Below are 27,573 nucleotides of genomic sequence, written 5' to 3'. Positions count from 1 at the left end.
GCTTTTGTCATCTTAAAAGGCGAATTTCGGGTGCAGCTCCATTTAGCTTCGTGAACTTAAGCCCCCGCATATGAAAGGATGAGACCTAATATGACAGTCATGTCAGGACTAATGACATATCACACAGGTTGACAACCTGCAATTTGAAAACAGGACTTTGTCTCAACTCAGCAAGTAATTCCTTACTTAAAAGTTCTATGTAAACAAAACAGAGGAACTGTTGTACTGCTGGAAAGATGTACCAGCATTTTCACAAAACGAATTAAAAGATGGCTTTGCTTTCACTGTCATGGTTCTCTTGTGACAGAGTAGACTGGCTTTTCTGGGAGGGGCCTAGATTTACTATTTTAATTACATTTTAAAATCAATGTAATTTTTTTTAATCTACCACAAATTTCTGTCGTAACTATAAGAGGATTTATATAATTTTATATTCTTATACTAATTTTTATTTGCAGGTGATTTGGCACAAAAGTATTCTTTCAAGGATGGCAGAAGCAGTTTTGATTGATCTTTTTGGTTTGAAATTGAACTCTCAAAAAGACTGCCATCAGACATTACTGAAGACTTTGAATGCTGTCCAGTACCACCATGCCGCCAAGGCCAAGTTTCTTTGTATAATGTGTTGCAGTGACATCAGCTGTGAAAGGGATGGAGAACAAGATAATTGTGAATTAGAAACAGGCAATGGATTATCAGCTCTCTTGAAAGAATTTGAGATTGTTAGCTGTCCCAGCATGGCTGCCTGTTTGTATACCATTAAACAGAAAATTGATGAAAGAAATCTGAGCAGCATTAAGGTAATTGTACCCAGGCACAGGAAGACATTAATGAAAGCTTTTATTGATCAACTCTTCACTGATGTTTACAATTTCGAATTTGAAGATTTGCAAGTGACTTTGAGGGGAGGCCTTTTTAAACAGTCCATTGAAATAAACATAATCACAGCTCAAGAACTAAGAGAAATTCAGAATGAAATAGAAACATTTTTGAGAAGTCTGCCAGCACTGAGAGGAGAATTAACTATTATCACTTCTCCTTTGATCCCAGGTATATTAACCACTAACTGTTGTTTTTACTTTGTACATGAAAAACCAGTCTTTCTTCAGAGGTAGTTCACCTCTTTTTTTCCTCCTTTCTTTTGTTGACTGTTGTGGGCTTATTACTCATTAGCATCAGTGGCAACACAGAGCTATCATGTATGACCCTATAGTATCAGGGTCAAGGGATAACGCCTTCAAAGCCACCCCAAATAAATAAATTTGCTTTATGAAAATTTGATGTTGAGACAAATAATCTAGCCCTCCTTTGCAATGAGATTTATGACACTTAAAATCTTCTATTTAGAAATTCTGAAATTTCAAATCATTGGCACCTTCATAGAAGAGTAAAATTTAAAACAATCAATCTTGCTTCTTGGTTAAACAGTATTTTCTGTGAGCTATATGCTGTTAGATATAACAAAGCTAGATGAGACACAAGATACCTTTTGAAGAGCAACAATCTCATAGGGAGCGTAAAACAAACACAGCGGAACGCCATAAGAACGTATGGAGATACAAAATGCCATAGAAATTAGAAGCCAAATAACAAGGGCAGGTAGCAGTGATCAGGGAAGGTCTAATTGAGAGACTGGTATTTTGAATAGCATCTTTTAAATCTTCACTGCTTATCTTCAACAGATATTTTCATTCATGGATTTACTACAAGAACAGGTGGGATATCTTATATACCAACTCTTAGCTCATTCAATCTCTTCAGTAGTTCCAAACGGAGAGATCCCAAGGCAGTGGTTCAAGAAAATCTGCGTAGGTTGGCGAATGCTGCAGGATTTAATATGGAGAAATTTTACCGAATAAAGGTAAAAGTTTGCTTTATATTTTGAAAGATCTAAAGTATGTTTTTTACTTTACTACTAACTACATGGACTTTAAGCTATTTAACTTTTGTATCTGCTTTTTTATCCAAAGTTTTAGAATAATGCTGTGGTTGTTTTTCTTAGATTTATACACCATAGCCTAAAGATCAGTTCTATTTTATACACACACACACACACAGATATATATGCACACACACACACAGAGTAAGTCATCCTTTAATGTTGATGGGTTCTTGGAAATTGTGACTTTAAGCGAAACGACATAATAAAACCAATTTTACCATAGGCTAATTGATATAAATAAGAATAAAGTTTCTAAGGCATATTTCTTGTCACAAAAACATCACCAAACTTCTAAATAAAGACCAACACATTCCTAGTATTAAATATTGAAATAGATGTGAGCTAGACATACATTTACAAAAGAGTAATAAAAACAAATTAAGATAACTACCAAATTGTTTTGGTTCAGGGCTTCAGGTAGTTGGAGTCTATCCTGGCAGATCAGGATCCAAGGTCATAACCCACCCTTGACAGGACGCCATTCCATTGCAGGGTGCTTTTACACACACACACTATAGTGTACTCCTACTGGGACCATGTAGACACCCCAATTCATCTAACATACACTTCTTTGGGATGTGGGAGGAAACTGGATTACCTGGAGAAAACCCACGCAGACATGAGGAGAAGGTGCAAACCTCACACAGTCAGTGACAGGGTGGGTAGTCAATTTTTTTCATTAACATTATAATGAAATGATGTGGAATAAAATGACATTATTCAAGAGCCTACTGTATATTTCATCTGGAGTCCTCAATTCTAAAAGTACAGTTAATTCTCAGAGAGTATACTACCACTGCCCTTTTTGATTTGAAGAAAGGGAACTGCATGGTGGTAGAGAAAGGCCATTATTTTATAAATCTACTCCAGGAGGAACTAGGGTCATAGTTGATGAGATAATGTCTTGTTCCTTACAGAATTCTAGCTTTACTTGAGTCTGGGAAAAGTAAAAGTATCATTGATTTGGTAATTAACTTTCTTTTACAGGAAAAATTTTCATTTTGTAGAAAGTGCTTTAAGAAGTGTTATACCTATCTTTATGGAAAGATGTTCATTATTCACTATATTGAATTTTATAATGTTAAACTGTGCTTTTCTTTGTATAAACTATCAGAGAGTATAATACCAAAAGCTTAAATAGTTAAATTATAAGTAAATTTTGTGTTTTCCCATATATAAAAGTGATATATTTAATGAATGCTAGTAATCTTAAACTGGTTATATAATTTTATGCTACAATGAATACCTTCAGGAAAGCTTATGGTATGAGAAATCCCACTTCCAAAACATTTTTGTTGCACATTTTTGGTATTAGACTCATCATTCCAATGACATCTGGATTATGGGAAGAAAGGAGCCTGATTCTTATGATGGAATAACTACAAATCAGAGAGGAGTCACAATAGCTGCTCTTGGTGCTGACTGTATACCAATAGTTTTTGCAGATCCAGTCAAAAAAGCATGTGGGGTTGCTCATGCTGGTAAGTATACTTAATTAAACATTTAGGATTTTACTCATTGTGCAGGAAAAATTGTAATTTCTTTCTGATAGACATGGCAAACAGTTAATTACATTACACTGTGGTAAATGTAATGATGGGAGGGGCGGCATAGTTTTATTATCGGGATGGCCAAGAGGAGTATCCACATCAAATTATATGAATTGTAGTAGAATTCCCAAAGGAGGTCGCACCTAGGTTGATTCCTAAGGAATTTGTTGGTTTTGGCTGAGTAACAGTGTTCCTCAGCAAGGGTGCTGTTAACATTTTGGGCAAGATAATACCACTTTGCAGATTAAGTGTCTTTAGCCCCTGAAATTCTTAATGACAGTAGCACCTCTAGTTACTGTAATAACCAAAACCAACCAACCAACCAATCAAACAACAATGAAACCCTCCAAGCTTTTCAAAACACTCCCTAGGGGAGTGGTACTGCCTTTGGTTGAGAATCCTTGAAATCCAGGCCATAGGAAATGGGAATGTTAGGCATGTTTCAGAAAAGTATTCACCCAGATGGAGCTGCATGTGTAAAGCTAGGGAGGTAGGAAAAAGCAAGATGTTTTGAAAACTGTTTTTAGTTTAAATCATTTAATGTATTTAACTGCAACTATTCTCTAAGAGCAAAGAAGTATTTTTAGAAGGTGTATTGTGTTAAAGATATGGAGTTTTGTTTTCTGAAGGTATTTTAAAATGGTATTTTAGATTACCCCATAGCTGTGGTTTTGTGTGAAATGAGGATAATCTTTAAAATTTCCTTCACTTGTAAATCTATTTCTACTTTGCTTTTTAGCTCATAGGTAAAAAAGAAAGTAGCATATTTTTATTTTGACCTAGCTGAAATAATGGGATTGAATGAGTAGAAGTCAGGTTTACTACATGACATTGTCAAAAAGTTATTTAAAATTTGAATCTTGGCTCCTGGATATAAAAAGAGGATATTATATTTTTACTTCTTAGGTTTGAAAACATTTAGTTTAAAAATATCCAAGATCAAGCAGTCAAAATGAAGTTATAAATGTGAATTTCAAGTCATTAATAAGTTATTTTTGAAAGAATAAAATACCTAGGAATACAGCTGCCTTAACTAAGGAGGTTAAAGATCTCTGCAATAAGAATTACAAAAACACTGCTGAAAGAAAGCAGAGATAATGTAAACAAATGGAAAAACATTCCATGCTCATGGATAGGAAGAATCAATATTGTTAAAATGGCCACACTGCCCAAAGTAATTTATAGATTCAATACTATTCCTATCAAACTACCAATATCATTTTTCACAGATTTAGAAAAAACTATTTTAAAATTCATATGGGACCAAAAAAGAGCCCAAATAGCCAAAGCTATCCTAAGCAAAAAGAATAAAACTGGAGGAGTCACATTGCTCCCTTCAAGCTGTACTACAAAGCTACTATTACCAAAACAGCATGGTGCTGGTACCATAACTGACACATAGGCCAATGGAACAGGATAGAGAACCTAGAAATAAAGCCACATACTTACAACCATCTGATCTTTGACAAAGTCGACAATAACAAGGAATGAGGAAAGGATTCCCTATTTGATAAATGTTGCTGGGATAACTGGCTAGCCATATGCAGGAGATTGATACTAGATCCCTTCCTTTCACCATATACAAAAACCAACTGAACATGGACTAAAGACTTAAACATATAGCCTAAAACTATTAAAACCCTAGGAGAAAACCTAGGAAATACCATTCTGGACATAGGCATAGGCCTTGGCAAAGATTTCATGTTGAAGACTTCAAGAGCAAACAAAAACAAAAATGGACAAGTGGGATCCAGTTAAACTAAGGAGCTTCTGCACAGCAAAGAAACTATCAACAGAGTAAACAGAAAACCTACGGAATTGGAGAAAATATTTGCAAACTATGCAACTGAAAAGGTCTAATACTGAGAATCTATAAGGAACTTAAATCAACAAGCAAATAACAAATAATACCATTAAAAAATGGGCAAAGGACGAGAACAAACACTTTTCAAAAGAAGACATACACGTGGTCAACAAGCATATGAAAAAATGCTTGATATCACTAATCATTAGAGAAATGCAAATCAAAACTACAATGAGATACCATTTCAGACCAGTCAGAATGGCTATTAAAAAAAAGTCAAAAAATAACATGTTGGTGAGATTGTGGAGAAAAGGAAATGCTTACACACTGCTAGTGGGAATGTAAATTAGTTTAGCCACTGTGGAAAGCAGTTTGGATATTTCTCAAAGAACTTAAAATTAGAACTACCATTCAACCTAGCAATCCCATTACTGGGTATATACCCAAAGGAATATAAATTATTCTGCCATAAAGACACATGCACATGTATATTCATCACAGCACTTTTCACAATAATGAAGATGTGGAATCAACTTAGATGCCCATCAGTGGTGGACTGGATAAAGAAAATATGGTACATATACATAATGGGATACTATGCAGCCATACAAAAGAATGAAATCATATTCTTACAGCAACATAGATGCAGCTGGAAGTCATCCTAAGTGAATTAATGCAGGAACAGAAAATCAGATACCATATGTATCTTTTAAGTGGGAGCTACACATTGAGTACACATGGACACAAAGAAAGGAACAGTGGACATGGGGGCTTACTTAAGGGTGGTGGGTGGGAAGAGGGTGACGACTGAAGAACTGTCTATTAGGTACTATGTCCACTACTTGGGTGATGAAATTGTTTGTACACGAAACCCCAGTGACATGCAATTTACCCATGTAATAAACCTGCATATATGTACCCCTGAACCTAAAAAGTTGGAAAAATAAAAATAAATTAACTTTAAAATATAATATAATTACATACATTGTATACTTATTTTATCAGATATCAAAAAGAATAAAATTCTTCTATGGGACTACTTTAATAAAGATCTTTTAACCAGATGTGTATACATAGATATACATGTGCTGTAGGAGAAAAATCAAATAGAAAGGAGGTGGATGAACTACAAGTGAGAGGATAATTAAGGAGGCTCACTGAAGAAGAGAGCTACTCTCATCTGTAGAAAAGCCCTGACAATTTCTAACTCAAAATGCCTATATCTAGTTGCTTCCCTTTGAACATCACTGTCTACATCTTCCTAGGTGCCTCAAAATCATTATGTCAAAAACTCAACATCGTTTTCCCTAAAGTCTTCTCTGCCAGTTAGGTTTCCTGTTTTGATTATTGACCTCCTACCCACTTACAGATAGAAACTTGATGTCTTCATTCTGTTCTTCCCATAACCACATATCCAGTGGGTTACCTGTGGAGGCTGAACCTATCACCTAAGTACTTCTTGCTTTCATCTCCTTTTATCTGTAAAAAATGATCCCTTCACCTGAGTGCCTAGCTTTTGAAGGATATGAGTATGGAGTGCTTAAGGAAGGTGTAAGGGGAGTCATTATTGGCCAACTATATCAGCTGAATCAAACCCAGATATAGGGAATAAAGGAAAAATGCAGTATTCTTAGCTTTCTGTCTTTGTCAACAAGAAGGTAGCAGAAGTAAAGAAGATGGTTTTGTCTTAGAACACTGTAAGATGCAAGGCAGGCTGGGCATGGTGGCTCAAGCCTGTAATGCCAGCACTTTGGGAGGCCGAGACGGGCAGATCACGAGGTCAGGAGATCGAGACCATCCTGGCTAACACGGTGAAACCCCATCTCTACTAAAAAATACAAAACCAAAAACTAGCCGGGCGAGGTGGCGGGCACCTGTAGTCCCAGCTACTCGGTAGGCTGAGGCAGGAGAATGGCATAAACCCGGGAGGTGGAGCTTGCAGTGAGCTGAGATCAAGCCACTGCACTCCAGCCCGGGCGACAGAGCGAGACTCCGTCTCAAAAAAAAAAAAAAAAAAAAAAAAGATGCAAGGCAGGTAAGACAGAGATGGCAAGGGAATGATAGACTGGACAAGTGGGAAGGGAGTAAAAAGAGACTGTTAATTGAAATATAATAGGTTTTGGTGTAAAAAGTGAGGGAGAGATGAAAACTGCAAAACATTGCTGAAGGACATTAAAGAAGACACAAATAAATGGAGAGAAGTTCTGTGTTCATGGATTAGAAGTTAGAGAAATGCAAATCAAAACCACAATGAAATATCACCCCACATCCATTAGGATGGCTAATATTTTAAAACCTCAGAAAATAAGTGTTGTTGAGGATGTGGAGAAATTGGAACCCTGGTGCACTGGTGGTGGTAATGTGAAATTGTGTAGCCACTATGGAAAACAGTACGGCAAGTACTTCTCAAACAAGTATAAATAGATTACCATATGATCCAGAAATTCCCCTTCTGGAAGTATATCCAAAATAATTGAAATCAGGAACTCAAAGAGATATTTGCACACCAATGTTGATAACACAATTATTTGCAATAGCCAAAAGGTGAAAGCAATCTAAGGTACATTGGTAGATGAATGGGTAAGCAAAATGTGGTGTGTGCATACAATGGAATATTATTTAGCTTTAAAAAGGCAGGGAATTCTGACACATACTACAATATAGATGAACCTTAAGGACATTATGCTAAGTGAAATCAGTCAATCACAAAAAGATAAATACTGTATTGATTTCACTTATATGATATACCTACGATAATCAAATGTACAGGAACTGGAAGAAGAATGGTGATTGCCAGGGGTTGGTAAAAGGAAGAAACAAGGAGTTATTGTTAATAGTTGTAGAGTTTCCATTTTATCAGATGAAAAAATTCTGGAGATTGGTTATACAACAATGTGAATTCAACACTACCGAACTGTGTACTTAGAATAGTGGATTTTGTGGTTTTTTTAACCACAATCTTTTAAAATGTGAAAAATAGAGAAGACTAAGCTATGATCTCAGTGGAAACTAAAACTATAGAGCATCTTTAAATGGAAGATGAAGAAAACTCCCATTTCGTGTCTCTTCTGTGTCAGGTGCTTTTTGTAGCTCATTTAAAAACCACATGATAATGTAATTAATCTTGTGGTTCATTTATTATTTCTGAACTTTGAAAAATGTACAAACTATATCTGCTCACTTTTAACTTAGACATAAATTCAGGTGAAATTTTGCTACATTTTGACTTTCCTTATCTCTTTTTATTCCTATTTACCAGGTTGGAAAGGTACTTTGTTGGGTGTTGCTATGGCTACAGTGAATGCTATGATAGCAGAATATGGCTGCAGTTTGGAAGACATTGTTGTTGTACTTGGACCTTCAGTAGGACCTTGCTGTTTTACTCTTCCAAGAGAATCAGCAGAGGCATTTCATAATCTTCATCCTGCATGTGTACAACTATTTGATTCACCAAATCCCTATATTGACATCCGTAAAGCCACAAGGTATGTCTGATTTCATTCAACTGCAAGTTTGATTCTTTCTTATTGCTCTAAAATGAAATTTATTTTAGAGAACAATTAGTAACTCTAAGAAGAATTTAGGTGGTGGTTATTTAAGCAGCTGACGTGCACATGTACACAAACACTCATTTTAAATATGAAATCTGTTTTCATGTGAGTTTGAATAACAGAAATTTTTTTGTCTGGTATCTTTCATTGATTTGAAAGTGAAGGAAGAGGCCGGGCGCGGTGGCTCAAGCCTGTAATCCCAGCACTTTGGGAGGCCGAGACGGGCGGATCACGAGGTCAGGAGATCGAGACCACCCTGGCTAACACGGTGAAACCTCGTCTCTACTAAAAAAAATACAAAAACCTAGCCGGGCGAGGTGGCGGGCGCCTGTAGTCCCAGCTACTCGCGAGGCTGAGGCAGGAGAATGGCGTAAACCCGGGAGGCGGAGCTTGCAGTGAGCTGAGATCCGGCCACTGCACTCCAGCCTGGGCGACAGAGCGAGACTCCGTCCCAAAAAAAAAAAAAAGAAAGTGAAGGAAGAAATATCTGGCATTTAATTTTAAGAGATCTACTTAAACTTCATATAGAAAAGTTGGCATGTACTTCACAGCCATTCCTCAGCTAAATTCTCCTAGATGTAATGAACTCTCAGGAAGCTGATATTTTAAAATTATTCTTATTATCTAATTAACTAGAGGAATATATTTTTTAGAAAAAATATTAGATAATATAAATACACAGGTTTTTACTTTCAATTTTTTACAGTTCTTTGCATTTTTGAATTTATGAAGTTTTGCTATTAATAACTGGTGAAAATTATTTGTCATTACTACAAAGGCAAATTAATGTGTGTTTTAAATCATGTTTCTATTCCAGTCACCAGAACCTTACCCAGAGTCTGCCTCATTTAGTGCAGACGTGGAAGAGATTGAAATTGATTCTTAAATGTGACTTTTTAAATCAAGTATCACTAATTTGTACTCATATTTCATATCATAAAGTGTTCATGGAGAAGCAAGTTTTCTGAGAAAAATCTGGCTAATAGAAGGAAAGGAGATGAAGGGCCAGATGACTAAAAAGCATACTCTGGCTGAGCCAGATGAATTTTGTCTGATATCCTGGTAACTTTTGTAGAGATTTCTTCTTAAATAAGCACTTGATTTTGATTATAAAATTCTGTACCTAGATTGTGTCTATAGGACAATATGGAAGGTTGTACTGTGCATATATGAACTTAGGTGATAAATGCTGATACAATGTAGCATTTTTTTCCTGACTAGTCCATGTTCTGTAATTGAATAACAATATACATTGTTCTAGGTACATCTTTCCTGGAACTCTTTCATGCCAACATCCATATTTTTGTTCATATTGCTTTGGCTATTGGGAAAATAAACTCTTGCTCTCTTTTGAAAAATATTTTTCCTAAGGATTCTCCTAGAACGGGAAGGAATTCTTCCACGGAATATTCAGGACCAGAACCAAGATCTCAACCTCTGTACATCTTGCCATCCTGACAAGTTTTTCTCCCATGTCCGAGATGGCCTTAATTTTGGTACACAAATTGGCTTCATATCAATTAGAGAATAAGGTACAGTAGGTTTTCTCTCCTCTCTCCATTTTTCCTCTCTTTCATCCCTCTCTCCACCTCTCCCTCCCTTTCTCTTTCTTCCTCTTTTAGCCGTTTCCTCCCCTCATTTTGAAAAAACAGTTAATTATGTTTAACTTTACTCCTTTATTCCTACAGGAAGAATGATGTTTCTACTTTTTTAGTGATATAACAGTACTAGCAAAGTTCATTGTCAGTAACACTCTATTATAAAGAGCAGCCACTGCTTTTCCTAGTTAATGAAGAATAATTAGCCAGGATTATGTTAAAAGTATAAAAATAAAACAATTTAATCTTTAAAAAAGTATGTAAGTATTTTCTTTCTCGCTACTATGTACTTGATATCTGTACATTCCTTATCCTAACATCCTTATAATTTTCATGTTATTTTCGAAAATAAATCTTTGCATAAAGATTCTAAATTCTAGAATAATAAGAAATTCTCACATACAAACTAGCTTGATTTTCAACTAGATTTCCAAATGATTATCTGCATTTGGAGTTGGCCAAATTTTTGTTTTAAAATGACAGTAAATAGTTTAGACTTTGTGGGACATACAGTATATGTCTCAGCTACTTAACTTCACCATTGTAGAGGTAGAGCAACAAGATATACTGATAATATAGAAATGAATGAATATGTCTGTGTTCCAGTAAAACTTTGTTTACAAAAATCAGGTGAGGGAGCCAGGCACAGTGGCCCTGCTCCTGTAGTCCCAGCTCCTCAGGAGGCTGAGGTGGGAGGACTGCTTTAGGCCAGGAGTTTGAGTACAGCATGGATACCATAAACCCTGTCTCTAAAGAATAAAATAAACAGGTAAAGGGCCAGATTTGGCCTATCGGCTATAGTTCGTTGACACATGATCTAAAGTCATAGGGCAAGACTGAGTGTAATTTTCTTAAAATAGTATTTATTAGAGATGGTTTTGTTGGAATTATATAAAAATATTTCATGGCACTGATTTAGCACCGCCCCGTCAGGATATATGTAATTTTCCCTAAGGTTACTTCTAGCTGAATTAATATTATTTTTTACTCTTTACAATGTTTTTAGTTCTTTAAATTATAGAAAAACTTTAATAGACTTCACGATTGCAAGGGTCTCATATTTGATTTCTATGTATTTTACAGATACTTGACTGGATTTTTGTATAACTGTTTCCTGCCTCCTTCCAAACTGACTGCAAGAGAGAAATTTAGCTGTTTGATCTACTTAAAACCAAATGGATTACAATGGATAATTCATCTTTAGGGTATATTTTTACTATTATTCAAAGTCAAATGATTTTCATTTAATTATAATAATAACTGACAAAAATCAGTATGTTGTAGCTAATATGTTTTATGCATGAGAATTATTCTTAAAGTTTGTTCTCCCTGTTTATTACACAGATCAGGAATAGATTTGTTCAGTTCAGTATTTATTGAATACCCTCTATTGGTCAGGCATTGTGTTAAGCACAGGTGAACTGAAACGAACACGACTTTTTTTCCTTTGAATACAATGAAGGAGATAAACACTTCTGCAACTTAATTTTAATAGCAGTAGAAGAGAACATAAGGAATAGAGGTAAATTTTACCCAGAAGGCAGAGTAGAGAAAATATTACAAGAGAAAATCACGTATCACATTGGCTCAAAAGATGTAGAGGTTTTTGACGAATGAAGAACAGCCATAACAGGTAGAGGGAACACCATGAACCAGGGCATGAAACTGAAAGTGCATAACATATTCTAGAGAGAAAAGGGTGTGGGCAGGAGTTAGGGCTGGAAAAACAGGTTGGAAACAGATAAGTAAGGGTCTCAACTGCAGTGTCAAAGAGCTTGCAGTTTATTTTCCAGGCAATGAATAGGCAGCCAAAAAAAAAAAAAGATATTTTTTCTCCCTCCCCCATGGCATCATATTTAAGAGGATGAATTTAAATTGTGTGAGACCAAAGCATAGAGACTAGATAAGAGGTGGTCAAAATATTTCAAAAAGAAATAATGAAGATCCAATGAAGGAAGTGGAAATTAAAATAGAGAAGAGAGTAGATGGATTAGAGAGACATTAAAGAGATGGAATCAATAGATCCTGTTACTAGATAATGGAAGTAAGAGGTGAGGAAGAGTGGAAAAGTCATTAATGACTAAGATTTCTGCTTGGCTGTTTACTAAGATTGGCAACAAAGGGAGGGAGAAAGTTTGGGAAAAGAGAGGAGGATAATGAGTTTGACTTTACATAGAATGAAGGACATCCAGATAGAAATGTTTGGTTAATAATTAGAAATATAGACCTAGAAATTAGGAGGAAACCTGAGACAGAGACAGAGATTTCAAGGTTTATGGTACAGAGATGATGCCTAATTCTATTGGAGCAAGTTGGATCATCTAGGCAGAAATTAGGATGAGAAAAAGGAGGTCCAAGAATATAACCTTATAAAACACCTGCATTTCAAGAATAAGAAGCTGAAGGAGTAAAAAAAATTAGTCACAGAAGTAAGAAAAAATAGGGTAGTTGTTTTGAAGAAGCCAGGATAGGTGTGGAAAGTACTCAAAAAGAAATCTTCAGGGATAAAATAAAGTGATAATTAAAAAGAAATCAGTGGATTAAGCACATTGAAACTGTTCTATAGGCAGTGGTCATTGAGTCAGCTTTCAGTGCATTAGGAAGAAGATGCATAGGTGTCAACTCTTCTTTGACAGCATTTACTAGAGAAGAGAAAAAGCTGGGGAACTACATCTTGAAGGAAGGGACTTTTTTTGGATGAGTGGTTTTGAGTATGTTTGTCAGTTAAAGAGAGAACTTAAGGTAGTTTTCATTTGGGAGAAATTGTATATATATTTAATGTAAGTTATCACGTTGCATCTTAAAAATTTTCTTATTTAATACATGTATTTCCTACATGTATGTGTGGTGGCATGACAGCAAATAACATTTGTTTGGTATTTCCAAAGGACTTTCATGTACATTACCTCATTTTACCTTTACAGCTACTCTGAAATACACAGGCATTATCCCTTTTATTCAGCTGAGAAAACTGAGCTTCATTGAGGTGGAAGTCAAAAATCACATAATTTGTGATGAAGTAAGATTTGAGCATACGTTTTGTGACTCCAATTTTCCTCTCAGATTTTAAAATTAATTAAAGGGATCTTAATTATATTTTTATTTTTAACTTTTTGTTAACATAATTTATTCAGTGAAAATTTTTTTGAGGTACTGGGACAGGTTAAAAAAATACAGTTGTAACCCTCAGGATATTTAATATCTAGTGAAAAGTGACAATCAGTAAACCAGCAATTTCAATACTTTGATATATGTTGTGAGGTTGTGACAACTGATTCTTGTTTAGTTTAATTCTATATCTCCCTTAGCCCAGTGTTAAATTTAAATAAAATACCTCATTTTTTTCCAATTCAGGGAAGGCACTAAACATAAAGCATAGGATAAAAATGTTGAACTCATCCAAAATATTGTTTTGTTTAAAGAAAATGATAAAGATTAAGGAATACTTACATGTATTGAGAAGGGTTAATAATTTTCTAGTTCTTCACTGTGCATTATTTTGTTTGAAGTTGGTAAATTTGGACTATCCTGCAGACACATTTTGCTTTATGTACTACAACATTCTACAACGAAATGAAATTTATTTTGATTATCTGATTTTGGATTATCTCTGCCAAAGTATATAATGAAAAGATGTCTCCTTGCTCTTTTACTGAATGAAAAGTGCTGATTTAGTAACTCAGAACTATCAGGTTATTAAATAACCATCTTATTGCATCTACAAGATAGCTGTCACTCTCACACATTTGTATGTAGGTTTCTAGGACTTTTGGGGTACAACAACAAAGATTTCTAGTAAATTAAGTTTTGGTTTTGTTTTTAATTTTATTTTAAATTTATAAATAACAATGGTACCTCTTCATGGGATACATAATAATGTTTCCGTTCATATAATGTATAGTGATCTGACCAAGGTAATTAGCATATCTATCATCTCAAACATTTTTCTTTGCGTTATGAAGATTTAATTGTTCCTTCCAGCAGTTTTCAAACGATATAATATATTATTGTTAACTATAGTTATCCTACAGTGGTATAGAACACTGGAACTTATTCCTCCTAAAGTTTTGTTTTTAATCTAAGCACTGCTACTAACTACACATAGGAAATATTGATTGCTATTTTATTAATAAGGGGAATTAAGTTTGTAAATCAAATAAACATTAATGAAATACCTTTTTGGAAGTACTATCAAACTAAAACTTCCTGGGCCATTTATCCAACTGTAATTTTAAATAGTGAAGAATAGCACAGTGGCCAAATATGCGGTACTCCAGGGCTTTATAAAACAAATGAGATGATCTTACCACTAGGAGGTAGTATTTCAACAAGTAACTCTACTCTTATTTCTTGGTATAAAGTTGAACCAATCTTAAACTCTGTATTTTCTTGTGGAATGAAAAGGGAGGGGAGGGTGCATTTAAAGTTAGTCAATGTATTGCTCTTACTTTAGGAATAACATGGTAGTTCAAGTAGATAAAAGCATTTAGGAACTCTCACCCACTTCTATCTCATTCCTATAGAATCTCTAGTAACTGCTTTTCTGTAAGTAGATTTTTGGGAGAAACTCAGAGAAGCTTATTCTGTGTAACATGGCAAAACAGAAATAATACCCAAATATTCAGCAGCTGGAAGGAAAGATAACAGTGACATATGAGTTATATGCTTTTATATCTCAAAGTGGGATTTGATATTTATTTTTATTTGATTGTCCTAGAGTTATACTTCCAATGTATCCATCTTACTTTTTGTGTGAACTCTTAGAGAATGCTACCAATCTATGAAAATTCAGCACTTCAAAGAAAGCATTACTCAGTTATCTGTGTGTTATTGTGTTTGTATGCATGGGTCTTTGTGGACGTGCTAAATGGCAAACAAGAAATATGTATGTGTTAAATATGACATATAGCCTCTTTGCCCTAGCTAATATAAATTAACACACACATAACACATTGGATTCAGTGGAATCATAGATTTCTCCCTATAGATTTTTTAATAAATCATGCAATGAAGAATGGAAAGCATGGTCCATATGCTTACTGGGTGTGTTTCTTGAAACCCTGATCTAGGGCACGTGCATTTTCATTGTAGGCAGTGTTTTTAAAGTTTACTTGTGATTTCAAAGATTGCCATAAGTAATGTATTGTTCTGTACTAGGTCATTGCTTAATGAAGGAAAAAGAAATCTGCCAGTACTGCTTTTTCCAGATTAACACATTTGTTTTGAACTCACAATGATTACACGTCAATTGTGTTGAGACAAACTTTTCATACTCTCCTTAGATGCATTTTTGTAGAGAAGGAAATGCTTACATCACATTCCCCATGCCCTTGTGCCAAGCACTTGAGGTGAGCTATGTCTCTGTATTTGGAGCAGACTTTTTGTTTTATTTAATTCTCAGAAGGTTGGGGTGTCCAGTTACTACATTTTGTTAAACAAAATTTCCAGCAGATACTAGCTCAAAATACCACATTCCTTTCTAACCAAAAACAAAACAAAACAAAAGGCAAAAAGGGGAAGTAAAGGGAGTACTCTTGTTTCATGAGAAACTGTAGAAAAGAGATTTGTTCATGGCAACAATTGGGTTTTTAATGTCCTTCATTTTCTGAATTCTGCATCACACACTGCTTCAATTTACATCTCACCATGCTTTCCTGTTCCTTAAATTTTTAAAGCACATGTTTTAAGGTTGTATTTTCTTACCCCTCCCATCAGCCTTGTTTTCATAGTTGATATTTCATATTCACAAGGTACTTTCATTCCTTTGGTTTTCTACTTTTCAATACATATCCAGATTTGGCTATAGAGTTGTCTGTTTGACATATCCTGTGTCCCCTCAAATACAACATCCTCCAAACTTAACTCATCATCTTCTCTCCAAAACCTGCTCCCATCCTGTCTTCTATCTCAGAAGATGAAATTATTATTCATGCAGTTGCCCAGCCAGAAACCCTGGAGTGTTTCTGAATGCCTCCCTTTCCTTCTCCCCTTGCCTTCCCACACTACTGACTGTATATCTACCATCTGTTCCCATGACTCTTTCTCAACGGCCACAGACATGAAGGTCGTCATCTCTCACCTGTATCATTAGAGCAGCCTTCTGACTAGTCTTTCCTTATTGAATCCCTTCTTACAGTATCATTATTGATTGTTTTAAAATGCAAATCTGGTCATATTACATCTCTCAAAAAATTTTTATGGCTTTCCCACTGCCTCCAAGATAAAGACCTACTCACTAAAGTGTGTAAGTGCTGTCATCCTCTCTCCCCTGCTTACTTCTTTAATTTCTACCACTCCCCACTCTGTGCCACATGCTTTAGCCATTCTGTACTTTTTTCGTTTCCTAGAGTATACTATTAAGCTAGGCCAGACCAGAGGTTGGTTGGCATTCAAAGACTGACTAGAACTCAGATTTCTGTTTAGGATTACCTTCACCTAGGCTTTCTACTAAATTAGCAAATAGAAAGTACCAAGGACAGCTACAATAAAAACATTTATGTAAATAGTTACAATACTATAGTGTCTCCCTAATTTCTTATGGAGATATGGCCAAAATTCAGTTGTCAATGTAGTATATATATAGTGAGTACCATGCCAGATCGTACGTGGAAGTTAAGTAGCTTTGGTTCCACTGGGCAGCATGAGGGACCATGCTAATGCTCAAAGGTCTGCCTTCTACTGTATGAGGAAAGTTTTACTATATTGAAAAGCGTGCACAATATTTTTTTCTGTGTTATTGGATCAACAGCAGTTTTCACCATGATCACTATCATCTTCCACAGCTATGTTTTCTCTTGCCTCTTGGCTTTGTACACATTGCTGGCTCTTTGTACACATTGCATATGCACAGCATTTGTCAATGTTGCTTCTCTTGAATAACTCTTAACTATCCTTTAAGACTCAGATCTGGGGTCATCTCTTCCAGAATATTTTCCTTCATTGTTTGTCTCATTATCACCCATCCTGAGCATAATTTTTTATAGTCCTCAGTGAACTGATTTTTAAATATTGGTCTGTTTAATTGTCTACTACTAAATATAGACTCCAACAGAGTAAGGAGCATATCTTACTTATCTTCATATTTTTAGTACCTAGCAAAGATATTATCACATTATAATAATCTAGTATCTATAGGAGAAAAAAGGGAAAAAGGGAAGTGTATTAGTCCTTTCTCACACTGCAATAAAAAAACTACCTGGGGCTGGGCACAGTGGCTCACCCCTGTAATCCCAGCACTTTGGGAGGCTGAGGCAGGCAGATCATGAGGTCAAGAGATCAAGACCATCCTGGCCAACATGGTAAAACCCTGTCTTTACTAAAATTACAAAAATTAGCTGGGCATGATGGCACGCACCTGTAGTCCCAGCTACTTGGGAGCCTGAGGCAGGAGAATCACTTGAACCCAGGAGGCGGAGGTTGCAGTGAGCCGAGATCACGCCACTGCACTCCATCCTGGGCAGCAGAGCGAGACTCTGTCTCAAAAGAAAAAAAAAAAAAGAACTACCTGAGCAATTTATGAACTACAGGGTAACTTATGAAGAAAAGAAGTTCAATTGACTCACAGTTCCATAGGCTTAACAAGAAGCATGACTGGGAGGTCTCAGGAAACTCACAATCATGGTGGAAGGTAAAGGGGAAGCAAGCATCTTTTTTTCATATGGCAGCAGGAAAGAGAGAATGGGAAGGGGGAAGTGCCCACACTTTTAAACCATCAGATCTCATGAGAACTCACAATCACCACAACAGCAAGGGGGAAATCCACCCCCATGATCTAATCACCTACCACCAAGTCCCTTCTCTGACATGTGGGGAATACAATTCAATATGAGATTTGGGTGGGGACACAGAGCCAAACCGTATTAGAGGGGGAAGAATCCTTAAACAATCTCATACAAGGTCTGGAAGGATAAATATAATAAATCGTATTTTGGAGTGTTTGCATTTTATTGATTTTCACAAGGTTCATTTATATTTCCAGTGTTTAGTTGAATTTATTTAAATAATAATGATATATCAAAGTCACTAAAGAAAGTTTTAAGACATTTGGCTGTATTTCCTTATCCATCATTAGAATTTACTGTTTTCAACTTGTATAGCAACATAAACTTTAAAATACTGCTTTAGGACAAAAAATGCTGGTAAGGATGTGGAGAAAGGGGGAACTGTTATACACTGGTAGTGGGAATGTAAATTAACACAGCCATTATGGAAAACAGTATTGAAGTTCCTCAAAAACCTAAAATAGAACTACCATATGATCCAGCAATCCCACTACTGGGTGTATATCCAAAGGAAAGGAAATAAGTATGTTGAAAGGCACTCCCATGTTCTTTGCAACACTATTCACAATAGGCAAGATATAGAATCATCCTAAGTGTCCTTTAACAGATGAATGGATAAAGAAAATGTGGCATATATACAGAATAGAATACTATTCAGCTGCAAAAAAGAATGAAATCCTGTCATTTATGGCAACATGGACAAGCTTAGAGGACATTATGTTAGGTAAAATAAGCTAGGCACAGAAAGATAAATACTGCACATTCTCACTCGTGTGAAAGCTTTAAAAAAATTGGTCTCATAGAAGTAGAGATTAGAGTGGAGGTTACTAAAGGCAGGCAGGGAAGGGTAGAAGGTTTGGAGGGATAGTAAGAAGTTGGATAACATAAAATTACAGTTAGGATGTATATGAGCTAGTTTTCTACAGCGCTGTAGGATGACTATAATTAACAATTTGTTGTATATTTTCAAATAGCTTGACAAGCAGATTTTAAACGTTTCGAACACAAAGACCGTATAAGTGTTTGAGGTACTGAATATGCTAATTACCCAGATTTGATCGTTACACATTGTATACATGTATCAAAATATCATCCTGTGCCCCATACAAAGGTACAATTATTATGTGTCAATTAAAAATAATAAAAGCAAAACAATTTTAAAAAGAAAAAAATACTGCTTTAGGATACATGTCTCCTGTGGGAATCATGTATGTTAAAAACTAATACTTATTTTAAAAAATTAATTATTTCCACTCCTGTAATAATATATTTTTAATATTTATCTTATACCATACCCTGTCCATGCCTTTAGTAAAACAAATACAAACTATTTAGTCAAATCTCTATGACAGTGACCCAGAGAGTGAAGACCAAACATATAGATCTTTTCCATGAAAATTCCAACTTTTCAATAGTTTTGTTGATATTTGATAGTCAAGTAGTCAAATAGATTTTTTTTGTTTTAATTTTTTTTTATTTTTCTCTTTCAGTAGTCTCTATTTTTAGAGTAGTTCTCAACCTTGGCTACATAATAGAATCACCTGTTAAGCTTTAAGAACCCTGATGTCTAAGCCACATGCCAGAACAATTAAATCAGAATCTGGGGTAGGACAACATCAAGGCTTTTAAAGCTTCCTGAAGGATTCTAATGTATAACCAAATTTGAGGACCCCTTCTCACTAGGTACTTTTATATCTTCAATGTTTAGTTGATTTTATTAAAATAATATATCTTTAAAGTACTGCAGGCTGGGTGCAGTGGCTCACACCTGTAATCCCAGCATTTTGGGAGGCTGAGGTGGACGGATCACCTGAGGTCTAGAGTTTGAGACCAGTCTGGTCAACATGACGAAACCCCATCTCTACTAAAAACACAAAAATTAGCCTGGCATGGTCGCGGGCCTGTACCCCCAGCTATTCGGGAGGCTAAGGCACGAGAATCGCTTGAACGCTGCAGGCAGAGTTTGCTGTGAGCTGAGATTGCGTCACTACACTCCAGCCTGGACGACAGAGTGAGACTCTGTCTCCAAATATAAAATAATAATAATAAAAGTACTACAAATAAAGAATGCTTGCAGTGGAGATCTGTTTTAAAGCATTCAGTCATGTTTCTTTACCCATCTTTAGACATTTCTGTTTCACTTGTGGTAAACTTTAGATATTATTAAGTCTAACCTGATTTAAATTTAGAGCTTCTCACCTCCCCAGCTTAGACCATACAAGCACTGGGGCATAAGGCACAATCTGTTCTCTGTTTTCCCTACTGTGATCATCTTTTTCACCTACTAATGCCAGGGTGTTGATAGCAAGGAAGGATGAGAAATAGGTTGGGTTAGTGGGCCACCTCTGCAACTCGCCTCTCCACCACTACCACACACCCCTTCAGACAAGGTGCTCTCCAACTGACCATTTACCGCAGCCGTCCAACTTTGATGGTACACTGTACACAGCCTCGTCCTATTTTACAAAGACCATTGTAGCCTAGCTGTTGTCCCTTAACCCACAGGAAACTTGACATTTTTGCCCCACCAAATTCTAGATGTGCAAACGATTCCCAGTATAGCCCTGTCTCTTTGCTATCCAGGCAGCTCCAGGCACTAACCAGCTTCCTTTTTTTCAGACTGAAGCAGAGGAGAGTGAGGCAAAGGTCACAGTGTATTCAACTCCCAAACTTAGGGGACCACAGGTCGAATTTAACTTAAACGATCTGCTTTGGTTCCCTGCAGCGCCTGGCTCTGATGGAGGGAAATGGGGCTTTTTTTTGAGGAGTAAAGGGAAACACACAAGACTATGATAATGCTCTTTAAAAAATTCTCAGCCGAGTGCGGTGGCTCAAGACTGTAATCCCAGCACTTTGGGAGGCCAAGGCGGGTGGATTGCCTGAGCTTAGGAGTTTGAGACCAGCCTGAGCAACACGGTGAAACCCTGTCTCTACTAAAATACAAAAAACTAGCTGGGCGTGGTGACAGGCACCTGTAGTCCCAGCTACTCTGGAGGCTGAGGCAGGGGAATCACTTGAACCTGGGAGGCAGAGGTTGCAGTGAGCCGAGATCACGCCACTGCACTCCAGCCTGGGCAACAGAGTGAGACTCATCTCCAAAAAAAAAAAAAAAAAAAGTTCTGATCTATTTCCCTTCTGAAGCTTTAGTCTCTGTAAGAATATGGGGCTACCGCGTTTATCTTTGGCCTCTTTTTTATTTTACTTTATTTTATTTTATATTTATTTATTTATTTATTTATTGAGACGGAGTCTCCTTCTGTCACCCAGGCCGGAGTGCAGTGGTGCAATCTCCGCACACTGCAAGCTCCACCTCCCAAGTTTATGCCATTCTCCTGCCTCAGCCTCCCGAGTAGCTGGGACCACAGGTGCCCACCACTACGCCCGGCTAATTTTTTGTATTTTTAGTAGACACGGAGTTTCACCGTGTTAGCCAGGATGGTCTCGATCTCCTGACCTCGTGATCTGCCCGTCTCGGCCTCCCAGAGTGCTGGGATTACAGGCGTGAGCCACCGCACCTGGCCAGCTTTGGCCTCTTAACAAAGACTGCACAACAGGAAAAATCTCATGTTACATTCTGTTACAGCTTTATGGGAAATCACATTTCTAGTAAGGAAGGTAAACTCAATAAAATGAGAATCAATGAATAATTCCTTGACATGATTTCATCAGTGTGGCAACCATTGTTGCTTCTCAATCTGCTGGAATAGGAAGTACACAGAAACATCTTGAAATATTCCCTCCACAAATGTTGAATCTGAATCTAATCAAGCTCTAGAGCTAACCACAAGTTTATAAAAAATTTGGAGAAGGAAGGAGTAAGTTAAAGGATACCACAACTCAAAGTATGGGACAATTGATCTAATTTTTGCAAATGGTCAATGGTAAGAATTGAAAGAAAGAATGAGAGGGGGACTATTAGATTAAAAGAGATTTATGAGACATGGCAATCACAAGCAATGAGTGGACCTAGTTTGGAGTTTGATTAGAATAAGCTAACTCTAAAGACTCATGTTTTTAGATAATTGTGGAAATTTAAATCCAGGATAGGTATTAAATGATACTAAAGAATTATTATTAATCTTGTTAGATGTTAATGACATTGAAGTTATGTTAGAAATATCCATGTCAATACATATTGAACTATGTAGGGATAAACTGATGTGTTATCTGAGAGAGGCCACTAAATGCTTTAATAATAATAAAGAAAAGAAGGCATAGATGACACAAATGTGGCAAGAGTTTTTAATTGTTGAATCTGAGTGATGAGCATCTGGATCTTCATTATACTGTTTTCCATACTTTTCTGTATGTTTGTAATTTAGTCATAATTTTTTAAAAATTAAACTTATAATAATATCTAAAGTAATATCTCTGTTTTTGAAAAAGTAAATATACATGTCAGTTTTCTTTGTTAAACCAGAAGACAAACATTGTCAATTCCCTACTCTTCTATATGCATGAGTTGGAGGAGAAAATAAAAGCCTGTGACTGTTGGATTCTTATTTGAACAAAGAATATGAAGTCTAGGCAACACAGCAAGACCCCATCTCTACCAAAAAAAAAAAAAAATTAGCTTGGAGTGGTGGCAGTGCCTGTAGTCCCAGCTACTTGAGAGATTGAGCCGGGAGGATTGCTTGAGTCCAGGAGGTCGAGGCTGTAGTGAGCCATGGTTGCACCACTGCACTCCAGGCTGGGCAACAGAGTGAGATGCTGCACCCCTCTCCTGCCCCCTAAAAAGGAGTATGGGAGTCATATGTCATTTATATTAACATGGAAAACAAAGAGCTCATATAGAGGAGGTCCATAATTTCTTTTTTTTTTTTTTGAGACGGAGTCTCCTTCTGTCACCCAGGCTGGAGTGCACTGGTGCGATCTCCACTCACTGCAAGCTCTGCCTCCTGGGTTCACACCATTCTCCTGCCTCAGCCTCCCGAGTAGCTGGGACTACAGGCACCCACCACCGTGCCCGGCTAATTTTTGTATTTTTTTGTAGAGACAGGGTTTCACCATGTTAGCCAGGATGGTCTCAATCTCCTGACCTTGTGATCCGCCTGTCTTGGCCTCCCAAAGTGCTGGGATTACAGGTGTGAGCCACCGCACCCAGCCCATAATTTTTAAAACACAGACAGTAATGACTTAACACTTTCCTGCTAGAACTGCTAAACAACTATTCAAATGAAAGAGCTTACTCTTAGACTTCCTGTTATATTAAATGAAATCTGGTTGGCATGATGATTCCTTTAATGAAAAACTACATAGTTTCCATCCACTGGCATAAGAGTGGAATAGAAATGTATAGCCAAATAACAGTTTATGGTCCATACTTGGAATATCGTGGTCCATACTTGGAATATCGTAGTCCATTTTGGGAATTAACACCTAAACAAGTTCAGAGGAAAGCAATACTAATGGTGAGGGAGCCCAAAGCCATACATGACCATGGAGGAATGGTCTCAAAGGGATTAGAAATTATTAGTGTGGAGAAAATAAATCTCAGTGGCCATAAGATAGCACACCGCAGGTCTCTGACATCCAAAATACCAAAGAGATTGGAAAACACAGAACCAATCAGTAGAAATTATAGGAAGGCTGATTTTGGCTTTGTATGAATGTTAAGAAAGACAATTGCCAATAGGCCTTAAACCTCCCAGAATATTTTCCCTGGGCATTCCAAAAATGCAAAGCTTTGACCTCTTTTTAATGCAACCATTTTTCAAGATTGTGTTTGCAGAAAGCAACCTGAAGGGATAAGCTTAGGTCCCACTTTGGAAAAAAGAACCACCTTACTTTCTGCTTATTATAAAAGCAGTGGATTTCCCAAAGTCAGTATTCCTAACATACGACACAAATCCACTGTATGCACAAGATATACCTGAACTTCTCTATGGTGCCTCCATGGAACTTAGGGGGCAAGGAGAACTAACTCAAATATGATGTTCATGCTGCTTGGTAAGCATGAACAATGAAGTCTTTTATCTCGTATCTTCTGCCAACATTTATGAAACAGTGATAGGCTAATTTATTAACTTGTAAGTATGGTGAGATCAAGAAATCTCATACCCAACAATGGAGAACACATTAGTTAGTAGATTTCCTATCCAGAAGTGTTCACCTGTGGATGTGTAAACTTCTTGGAGAAGATAACTATAAATGTAGCAAAAAATAAAGTTTCAGACAAGTAGTTTTTCTTAGACTTTCAGTGTCATTTCAATTTCATAAATTGCATTATTCATTTTTAGGAAACAAATAGTATTGGACTTATCTACAGAATACCAGGACTCTCTAGGAAGTCTCTACATAAATATGGCCTCAATATTCATTTAAATGACCCAAATTCCACCCATTGTCTCTATGTATTTCCACTCTAGTAAACCTTTAGTTGCTTTCAGATAAAGGGAAATCCAAGATTATTATGCCAAAAATGTAATTCTCTTAGACTTCATGCCAGAGTTCTTAGCATCCAAGGGAGTCAAGATTACCATATCCAAGGTATATACTACCAATATGACTTAGTATTTTTGGTCATCTGACTGAGGCAGTGTTTACCAGATTTTTCCACTATCTATTCTCTGCCATGACATCCCTCTTTCTTCCTTACTAGAAGTTGAGTATCTCTGACTCATCTTATTGGAAATTCACTGACATTAGTTTTATTAATATTAATAAGAAGTTAGTATCTATAGTGTTGGTAAGCACACATAATATTTTTCTCCCATTGCCAAAAGCCTCTGGTAATATTTATCAGAATACCTTGAAAATGTGTATTAAAGTCTAATCTAGAATTTTGAATGAGTGGTGTAATTCAGTTTGGGATTACATATGATGTGTGGCCTTCACTGAATGCAGGCAAAGCTTTAATACTAGCATCATGGTCAAAAACTCTTTGTCCTCTTCGTTGGCAAATGCTTTGTGCATCACACAGATATATCCACTGGGTGGCAGTATGTACTCAAGAATATTTAATGTTTCTCGTTGCTTCAATCTAATGGAATTTAAAGATGCCAAACTTTTTTAAATCTGGAAAATAGCCATTGTAGCGAATCTTAAGAAACAACAATTGTCTGAATGCAAGCTCCTCCCTAGAGATGATTATGGAGAGTATAATAATGTTAATATTGCATACTTCCTACCGTTTACTCTCAATCATATTCTTTCTTCTGCCAACAATACTCTTAGTATGAGAATTGGTAAGTACCTATTATCCTACCTCTTATTTCTGTATCCTATCTGTTAGTTCTGAGGAACTTGTCTGGCAGTAGACTTTTCCCTTTCTCCATTTTGTTTCTTAAATATCATACCCTCTCCACAGTGAAATCAAGAACTAGACCTTTAAGCTTCTATATAGTACCATATGTACCCCTTTAGTTCTGCACTACCTCCTAGACAAATAGAGCAGATTCTTGATATTCACATAGTCTTGCGAAGTCATGTGGTTCTCTTTCACTTAAATTAATTCTGTCTGAAATGCAGAATGACACCAATTAACTTGCTCTACGTAAGATTTGTCTTTAATGAAGAGAGGGAAACCTTCCAAGAAATTAAATTGTGTAATTAGGTAGAATTACAACTATGAGAAAAACCCACAAAAATAAACATATTTTAAAAATTGAAAATAAAATACTAATGTAGTTGTGTTAGATGATAGAATTATGAAAGCTTTTGTTTCCTTTTTCTGCTTTTGTGTAGTTTTTCCTGTATTTTCTTTAATGAACTATACTTTATTCAAATAAAAAATATATAACTGCTCTTAAGCTATCTTTTATCTTTCTCCTGCCTCAAAGATCCCTGTTTTTAAAATATCCTATCTAATTTTCTGCTATCTGATATTCCAAAAGATATTTAGTAAGAGTTTGACATTTCCTTGCATCTCCACATGGCACTGGTTTCTGATGAATGTGATGGGAGATTTGACTCATTTTTTAAATAAACATTTTACAGAGAGTTGCACGGGTAGTGCAGAGTTCCCATACACCCAACACTCAGTTTCATTTATTAGAGACATCTTATATTAGTTTGGTACATTTGTTGCAATTAATGACCCAATATTGATACATTATTATTAACTAAAGTCCATACTTTATTCAGATTTCCTTTGTTTTCACCTAATGTTCTTTTTCTGTTCTAGGATCCCATGCAAGATAACTTATTACAATTTATTTGTCATATCTTCTTAGATTCTTCTTGGCCATCACAGTTTCTCAGACTTTATTTTTCATGACCTTGGCAGCTTTGAGGAGCACTGGTCAGGTATCTTGTATTAACAGAATGTCCCTCAGTTGGAATTTGTTTGATGTTTCTCTCATGATTAGAGTGAGGATATGGATTTGGGGGAGGAAGACCACAGAGGTAACTATTCTCATTACCTCACATGGAGGGTATGTGCTACCAACCTGACTTAGCATTTGTTGATCGTCTGACTGAGGCAGTGTTTGCCAGGTTTTTCCATCACGAGGTGATTCCCTTTCCATACTACACTCTATGGCAGTGTGTGCACAGCCCACACTTAAAGAGTGAAGGGTTATGTTTCACTCTGTGACGGCGGATATATACATCAATCATTACAAATTCTTCTATACCTGAGATTTGTCTACCGTCTCCCATTATCCAACCATTTATTTAAGTCAGTATGAACTCATGGATATTTATATACTTGAGATTATAATCTAACATTATTTATTTGTTTTTCTTAAATTGGCCATTGGTGCTTTTTCAGTTGTGTTCCTGTGTCCCTTTGACATACTCCCATTATTGTGGGATGTGATTTTAGCACGCTGTTACTTTCTGGCACTACTAGTACTTCCAAATCATGTTACATAAGTCCCTCCCTGGTCACTACATTGGATAATGCTTTTTAACTCTCATCATAAAGATCAATATTGAAAAGGACACACCGAATGTCCATTGCATAAAGACCTTGTGTTAGGAATACAACTTTTTTAAAAGTCCCTTTCTGGATAGATCTTTTCCTTTAGCTGAGAGAAGTAGACAAACACATATAATAGCATAATCCCATTTATTAAACATAATATTAGCCTAAAAAGAAAAAAACTCCACATAGTAGTGTGTACTCACCCTTCAATTCCCACCTGTGAGTATAGCCTGAATACTCATAGGAAGAGGTCAAATGTGCTGTGTAGGAGGAGATTCTGAGGCTGGACCAAATAGGAGGAATGTCATCTGAAAGCTATCGTTAGAAACATCTGGCTAAGGAGAAACAATGATGTCATAATCAGAAGAGAACTTAGAACCAGCAAGTTTCCTCCAGCTGTAAGTTCAAATTCAATTGCCAGAAGTGTACGTATCACTCCTGACAGCCTCTCTGATGTTGCGACTCTTTAAGGACTTTT

At 36.3% G+C, this 27,573-nt stretch overlaps 1 protein-coding gene and 1 long non-coding RNA gene across 10 annotated transcripts in view; one reads left to right on the top strand and one right to left on the bottom strand.

Moving 5' to 3' along the window:
• The window catches only part of LACC1 (laccase domain containing 1), a 63,330-nt gene that overhangs the window by 868 nt on the left and 34,889 nt on the right, over positions 1-27,573 (top strand). For 6 of the 8 annotated variants that reach the window (XM_033177003.1, XM_033177002.1, XM_033177005.1 and 3 more), the window contains exons 2-7: positions 459-1,050; positions 1,683-1,861; positions 3,258-3,423; positions 8,556-8,781; positions 10,219-10,379; positions 11,529-14,042. In XM_033177003.1, the coding sequence (XP_033032894.1) occupies positions 489-1,050; positions 1,683-1,861; positions 3,258-3,423; positions 8,556-8,781; positions 10,219-10,378 (1,293 nt within the window). In that variant the 5' untranslated portion in view covers positions 459-488 and the 3' untranslated portion in view covers position 10,379; positions 11,529-14,042. Of the gene's footprint in view, positions 1-458; positions 1,051-1,682; positions 1,862-3,257; positions 3,424-8,555; positions 8,782-10,218; positions 10,380-11,528; positions 14,043-27,573 lie in introns of those variants that run through there. The other 2 variants (XR_004428866.1, XM_033177006.1) reach the window with 2 other exon arrangements.
• LOC117063317 lies at positions 555-27,419 on the bottom strand. 2 transcript variants are annotated; one of them, XR_004428869.1, is made up of 4 exons: positions 27,299-27,419; positions 13,896-14,008; positions 1,734-1,823; positions 555-640 (listed from the first exon to the last, which is right to left on the bottom strand). It is a non-coding gene; the product is annotated as an uncharacterized LOC117063317 (long non-coding RNA). The 2 variants fall into 2 exon arrangements; XR_004428870.1 differs by having other exon boundaries at positions 559-640; positions 1,738-1,823.

This window comes from Trachypithecus francoisi, unplaced genomic scaffold, assembly GCF_009764315.1.
Source record: "Trachypithecus francoisi isolate TF-2019V2 unplaced genomic scaffold, Tfra_2.0 Lachesis_group18, whole genome shotgun sequence".
NCBI lineage: Eukaryota > Metazoa > Chordata > Mammalia > Primates > Cercopithecidae > Trachypithecus > Trachypithecus francoisi.
The sequence above is the reverse complement of the archived record's forward strand: the minus strand, read 5'-3'. Positions and strand labels throughout refer to the sequence as shown.